Source organism: Nannochloropsis gaditana (genome assembly GCF_000240725.1).
Source record: "Nannochloropsis gaditana CCMP526 unplaced genomic scaffold scaffold368, whole genome shotgun sequence".
Classification (NCBI taxonomy): domain Eukaryota; class Eustigmatophyceae; order Eustigmatales; family Monodopsidaceae; genus Microchloropsis; species Microchloropsis gaditana.
Window position 1 is genome coordinate 1,716 of NW_005803585.1, and position 7,101 is coordinate 8,816.

The 7,101-nt window shown below is 50.8% G+C and overlaps 2 protein-coding genes across 2 annotated transcripts, besides 1 other annotated feature; both read left to right on the forward strand.

The window, feature by feature from the left end:
• The first annotated feature begins 679 nt into the window (after positions 1-679).
• Positions 680-721: a sequence feature (Short protein (NGA_0122102, EKU21459.1) was converted to a misc_feature.).
• Positions 722-1,151: 430 nt separating this feature from the next.
• On the forward strand, positions 1,152-2,606 carry NGA_0122002 (uncharacterized protein; the record flags this gene model as incomplete). Its single annotated transcript, XM_005854837.1, has 3 exons — positions 1,152-1,281; positions 1,636-2,218; positions 2,493-2,606. Coding segments are annotated over exons 1-3 (714 nt in total), but the record flags the coding sequence as incomplete, so codon positions are not given.
• A 709-nt stretch (positions 2,607-3,315) lies between these two features.
• Positions 3,316-5,205, forward strand: NGA_0356800 (uncharacterized protein; the record flags this gene model as incomplete). The annotated part of the gene is made up of 3 exons (XM_005854840.1): positions 3,316-3,374; positions 3,727-3,850; positions 5,183-5,205. Coding segments are annotated over exons 1-3 (198 nt in total), but the record flags the coding sequence as incomplete, so codon positions are not given.
• Positions 5,206-7,101: the final 1,896 nt, after the last annotated feature.

A 7,101-nucleotide genomic window follows, 5' to 3' on the forward strand; every position in this document is an offset into this window, starting at 1 on the left:
CATGTAAAAATTTCAGAAGTCTAAAAAAATTGCTCGTTATCGACCCATCGACGTTTTTTAAGGAAATTTGCGAAGATAAAGTGCCTCTTAGCTGATGTAGTCACTTTTCACAACAGAGCCGCGGAGATTTATTTCTTCTCCCGGCAATTTCCCACAATTCCAGGGAATGGTGTATACTTAAATTATCATTTTTTTAAATGAGCTGCCAAAACTTTGTTGATCCATGCATATGCATATAAAAATATAACGGGTTGTATCATTACGAACTCGTTTGTTTTCCTCCTTAATGCCCCCTCGATGATCATGTTTCTTATAATAGTCTGGATGTGTTTTGAAAGAAAATGAAACCGACACCACACACACAAGCCATCAATGTACAAACATATTCGTAAATCACGTCCAATTTGAACGTAAACGGGCCACAAATTACGGAAGATAGGGCCGAAAAGCGCGGTTTAAAAACCTGAAAAATTATGAACGAATGGCGGGGCACATGGGCCGGCGCGTGCCTCCTCTGCTCTCTCCGGCGGCGGATCCTCCGTCCCACCCCTCGTTCTGGGAATTCAGGCCGGCAGCTATCCTTTCACTGGGACTGGGCGGGAATTAAATTTGAAACATGTCCAACATTTTCCACAGGATTTCGGGCTCGCGGCCTCATTTCCAAGAGCAGCAGAATCATATGTGTCTATATCAGGGGCTACCTTTATTGAGCAGAGGCTGAGGACACATAGCACGCGCCCAGAGGGGCGAGCGGTGACCTATGGGTATGTACACGGCAAATGCCGATTAAAAACTTCAGCAGTACTCAGTTTCTCGCATATAACGTGGAGGTCGTAGGTCATGTCGTTTGGGAGAATGCGAACAACAGTAGAAAGGGGAAAGCAAGTCAAACGGACGATGACTGAGACTGCGATGAGGGAGAAGCCAGGACATAGAGGACGAGAGATAAGCGAATACATATCAACATTTGGGCAGTACCTCTCACCCACTGATTGAACACTCCTTATGATAATTTTCGCAGAGAGTGACGAAGTAGCTTCAGCTGGGAAAACGGCTGGTACTTCTGGATCAGATATATGTCATTCAACACCTCTGTCGCCGCAGCTCGCAGGGAGCACCGGAGGCGGCTCAAGCGATTCGAAGGAAAGCTCAGATGGTATCCATGAATGTAACTTATCCATGATAGGAAATCTTGAATCTCAGCCGTCCATCACCTCACCCCCAAAATGGGGCTCGAGGGACCATGAGAATTCGTTGAGGAAGCATGGGCCGTGGCGAGAGGTAAGAGATTGGAAAGTGCACAGCCATCATTGGTCAGTGGTCGATCGGGCATGCATGAATGCGAAGGATGACGTAGATGTATTCGAAGGCTTTGTCCCTTCCCCCGTATACTCCGCATTAATCACTTGGGATTGGCCAGCGTGAACCCTTTGGGACCTGTACGATCGCGTTCCTGACGCGAGCATCCAAAAATCGAGCAGCGGTCAACGACGTACTGTGCAAATGCCTCCCGGCTATTGGTTTTTCCTCCCGACGAGGGTAGATGCTTACTCGTTTGTCCCTTGCCTCTTCCCCCCGCACGTCTTACCTCACACAGACCGCGCCGGCACCGAGGGGATGTCGCCACCTCTGCAGCTGGCAATGGATGCGTTGGAGTGTGGGAATGGCCGTGGCCCTCCTCTTGATAGTCGTGGGGTCATTTCTCGTGGCTGGAGGCCGCAGCAAGCGCTCCGGCAGTAACAATACCGCTGGCGTGCAGGTCCTTGACCATACAGATCCCCTGCCTAATTCTGGTGCGGGGCTTCCGGCCTCAGCACCAGTCCGAGAACCGCCTTCCCAGGATTGGGGGGAAGCAACAACTATGTCAGAACAAGGCGACAAGGAGGAGGTGAGAGCCCCGCCGGCGATGGGGGCGTCGGGAACATCTTTCCAAGACCTCCTGGACGCTACCACCACCCACGGTATTCCTGCGGAAGATAAAGCGGAAAGCACGACCGATTTTTGGGGCAACGAAATTCCTTCCGCCGACGGAGAGGCGGAGGAGGTGGACGCGGATTTGATGGACGAGGAAGGCCAGGAGGTGGAGGTGGATGAGGTGGCGGGTGTGTGTTTCGTCGAGAATTCCATCGAGCTTCGGAAGGCGATAGTGAAAGAGACTTGTTCGATGATCCAGCTTGCGTCCATGAGCAACGACATGGGGGAGATGGAGCAGGAGACGGTACAGAAGGAGGGAGGGAGGGAGGGAGGAGGACATAGGAAAAGCTCATATCTGGGTACCGGTTGTTTTTGGCTTTGACCCTCCCTCCACTTACCTCACGATAAGCCATTATTCATCACCCAAGTGTTCTCACATCCAAGTTTGCTCAATCTCCCCCCCTGAGCTCTCGCCATGGGCAAGAGGGCCCAGACCACCGCTCACTTTGATGCCACTCTCCTAGTTGCACGTGGCTCATGCACCTCCGCTATTTTCCCCACCTCCTTTCCCGCCTCAGGATGACGAGATGGACATGCTGGACGAAATCGATGGGATGGGGGGTAGGAACGGTCAGTATGAGCTCTACAAGGAGATCGTCATCCGCCGCACGTTGACCATTCAGGGGGATTCGGTAGTCCTGCCCAGGATTAATTGCGACGAAGCAGTCAGGTGTTTGCGGGTCAAGGTAAAAAAGGAGGGACAGAGGGAGTGGAAGGCATGCGGCAACATGGTAGGGCAGCATGTCATAATGTTTTTTGATTCAATGTCCTTATTTGGGGAATCTCTATTCTTTTTGATGCCTCCTTTGTACTCTTCCAAGGCTGGTGCCCATTTGACCCTCCGGTACGTGCGGATCAACACGGGTAAAGGAGAGCTCCGCCCGAGGCTTTTCCCCCTGTCGCGGAACAACGAGAGTGATTTTTTCATGGACCAAGTCGTGGAAGTGAGGGGGGGCACGGTGCTCTTGGAGCCGGGGGCGAAAGGGGCAGATTTTATTGGCGTCACATTCATAGGCGATGAGGGAACGCGCAAGGTGAGTCCAGTCTGGGCCCGACGGACGAGATAGGATGAAAAAATGAAGCATTTGAGGGAAGAATGAGCTCGTGCCTTCTGCGTATTTCGCCTTTTCAAAGGGGATATTGGTGGTTAAGCCTTGAAACGAGTCATGCTGACCGATCAAAACCACGACAGGAGGTGGAGGAGGCGCTCTCCCGCTCATTTGGACAGTACGGGTCGCGCGTTTATGGAGGCAATGTACGGATGAAGACAGTTGGGGAGGGATAAAGATGAGCAGTATAAGGATTGAGAATCTTGAGTTTGATTCATTCCCTCTCGTACACAGGTGTTCATGGCGGGGGGACGGGCCAACTTTGTCCGCTGTACTTTTTGGGACTTCCAGGTGAGCTTTTTGGAGCGATGCTTCCGTCTTTACCCGACGTCCATGTGCAAGCTTACATGAATATGTCATGGTCATGAAAATGGGGTGGCGGGAGTGATGCTTGCGTGGGCGAGAAGATGGCGCTTGGTTCAGAAGCAAATCGCAATGCACCCGGCGATGGCATCAGCCATGGGAAGGAAGGATCCTCCTGTCGCATTCACATGGTTGTAGGAGTTGGCACCCTGGTGCAGGAGCTTTGTACCGTGTTCTATTCCACAGCCTCTCTCTTCGACCTCGAACAAATTGCTAGTTTGATCGGCGATAGAGGAGCCCGTCTCATCTTTTCTCCTTCCCTACTACTTTTTCCATTCAGTACTTGGCTCCTCTTACGGACCACATTCGTTTCGGTGACAACCTCTTTCTCTTGCGAGGAGAAGCTTATTTCACCGGCTGCATCCTGATTTTCAACACCATCATCGGCCTTGATGTGGGCTTTGGTACGTGTCTTCCCCTCCCACCATGCGTTCTACTTTCCTTCCTCTTCCTCTTCCTCACTTTTCCCGAGTCGACAAGACAAAGTATGGATTGATATATTATACGACGAAGGAGAAGCACGACGGAACATCTCTAATCCCGTCCTCCAATTTATTCCTATCAGGATTAAATATTTCTCAGTGGGGGGGGCTTTTGGTCTTCACCTTTTCTGTCATCGTGCTTAACAATTTAATCTCTCTAACTGCGGTCGCCGGACAGGTAAGAGAAGCTGGACAGACAAGAAATGGAGAAAATCATAGGGGCCATCATGTCGATGAAAATTTCACCCCCTTGTCGTGTCAATTATCATCGATAATCTTGTGCGGCTTGTTGAATGATCGAATATGTATTAGCTGTGTCATTCGACCCTTGGCCCCCAGATAAATAGACGCGTGAAGCATCCTTTTTCAAATGGTGCCGCAGCTCTTGACATTGACACAAATTGACAATTGCCCACCGGAAAAATACAGACAATCTTTTGTGCGCGCGGAGTGATGGTCTTCACGGCGGTGGAGCTAATTTTCAATAGGTGAGAGACGGCAGCAAGTCGGTTCATAACGCTTGCGTTTCATTTCTTGAAAAAATAATGATCTTCGTATCTATATTTCGACGATAGTGCGATAGAAAACTTCAACGGCATGGGAGCAGCCACATTAGGATCAGGTACGAATAGAGAGAATAGGATGGACAAATAATGACTCGCCAAGAATGTTCCTCCCACGTACCGAATTATTTTTGTGGTGTGGTGATAGTAGATTCCATGGTGAAATCGTGTCCGCTGATTACCGATAGAATAATACGAGTCCATTCGTTCACCACCATCCCCATCTTGATGAACAGGAGCAAGCATTTGGACCGCCTCAGCGATTCAAGATGTGTATGGGATATTGGCAGCCTTTGGGCTCGGATTCGACATCACAAATTGCGCAGGCGTCCTTGTCAATGTGCACGTGGCTGCCAATCAGGTTCGAAATCGGGAAACGGAGGGAAAGGCTGGCATTGTCGGGTTCATGTGGGACGAATTCGTCAAGAATGGATACAACAATTTTGTCACCCGCGCGTTTGGACCGCTTAACTTGTTGTAGACCAGACATAAAGGGGGTGTTACTTTGACTACTACCCACCTTATTTATACTGATACACGAGTACAAATCAACTCATGCATCTTTCTAACCCCACTACGTGACAACGGGCACAGTTTATTGCCATCTTGTACGGCGGTCTTCTGGGGGGATTTGCTTTCAATGGTGCAGGGGTGTATATCGGGCACTTTTCTCCCTTTGTCTCAATGATAGGCTGCGGAGTGGAGGCAGGCGCGGTAAGTGGGTTCGCGTGGGTGTCAAGTCTTAGTCAACAGAGAATAAGAATTTGTTTATGGCAGATGTGTACTCCTCAGTCAGGCAGATAGCGTCACGCCTCGGTGTCAGCCATGTTTCCGTTTTAAAAGGATGGCTTTAACTCAACATGTGGCGACCTTTTTCTTCTCGTTAACACACAGGGTGGTTACGCATACAACGTCGGCATTGCTTCGTTCCATTGGTCTTCTGTGACCACGTTCGCCGGAACTTGGAGCGCTTTCATGTATGGGGGAATGATTAGCGTTCCCGCAGGCTTTTTGGTGTGGATTTACTGTCCCACTGTGGCAGTATCCGGCGTGGAAAGCTTCTGGGGTCGGGGTGGTACCGTCTTCGTCGGGGCCGGGGCGGCTGTGATGGGAAGGTCACCTTTGATAGAGATCATGCGCATCATAAATTTGCATGCAGACTACTGGATTATGGTACGGAATTGATAGAGTTTAGGTGGGGTACTAGTAGCGTCTTCCCAGAATTTTGGGGGGATAATCTCCACTCCATGCGTGTCGCTTGTGAGGCGCCTCGGACGAGGTACAACCATTACATGTCGTTCTGGGCCGTGTGCATAGAGGATCAATTTGATATGGGTGATATAGGAAGCTTGATGTGTAAAACGTCGATATGAGCATGGGACTGGTGTGGCTGTGGAGGGACCTGGGGATATAGACAGGCCTCTTTTATGCGGTGTTTGTCCGTCTCCTGCTCCCTTTAGAGGAGAGCATTCGTGTGTGAACGAAGATTAATCCCATCCCGTCTCGGCTGCAAAAATAGGGATCGTGCGAACCATTCGTCGAGGCATGGGCGGGGGGGCCCATCAAGTTTTACGCGCCATTGCAGGGATGCAACGTCAGCGAGGAGGTAAGCATGCCAGCTTGAGCAAAGACTTACATGCCGGGAGGAATATTTAAGGGATGGTGCCGAGTCAAAAAGAGGAGAAGTATAGAAAAAATGGATGGCGCAGTGGGAGGGATGAGATTATAAATTCATAGCCGGCGTGGAAAAAGAGGGACTCAGACAGGGATTACAGTGGGATTTGTGCGGCTGCCTTGTCATCCCTTTCTCCCTACAAATTTCCACTTCTCTCACATAGGTCCCGGAGTCCGAAGAAGGGGGTTCCTATCACGGCGAAGAGCGGCGAAACCTTCTGGACCAAGGGTATCGAGGCAAAAGGCAGCTATCACAGACCACTCTTCCACCTATGAATGGAAACGGGACAAAGAGGAGTTACGGTGACGGCCGTATAGCCGACACGACGGGGAAGGGTGGCAGTGCCGGCGGACCGACGTCGAGCGATAGAGGGGTGGAGGAGGCAGCGAGAACCTCGACGAAGGTAAGAGAGGTGGTCGATCGACAAGAATGCACAGGCATGCGCGGTTTGACATTTCGGTCTGTCTGTGCATTATTCCATGTTTTTGGTTGATTGCTTGATCGTTCTGCTCTTTTTCCCTCTTAGCCTCTCCACTTTCGCTTTTCGCTCTTCCTCTCCGTGCCTTTCACTCTTTACCTTCCCTGTCACTTCCACATTGACGTGTCCTATAGACGTCCTTGATCGCCTTTGGGATGTCCCCGCGCACGAAAAGCAGACCGGACAAGATCTTCGACGCCATCCCCCTCAGCGATGATCCGCTTTTGCAGGTCGTGCTCGGGAAAGCCAGGCTGGAGGTAGGCAAGAGGAAACTGAGGGGAAGAACGGGGGCATGGAAAGGCGGGCTGGCACGCAGATGTCGCTATTTCTCGTCACGACCAGATTGTCTGTTTTCCCTCGCGTATGTGTCCTAACCCTTCCCAGAGTCGTACTCTTGCCTACCCCTGATTTATGCGCGTGACCCTCCTTGTTCCTTCTTTCCCTCGGTCCATCGCAT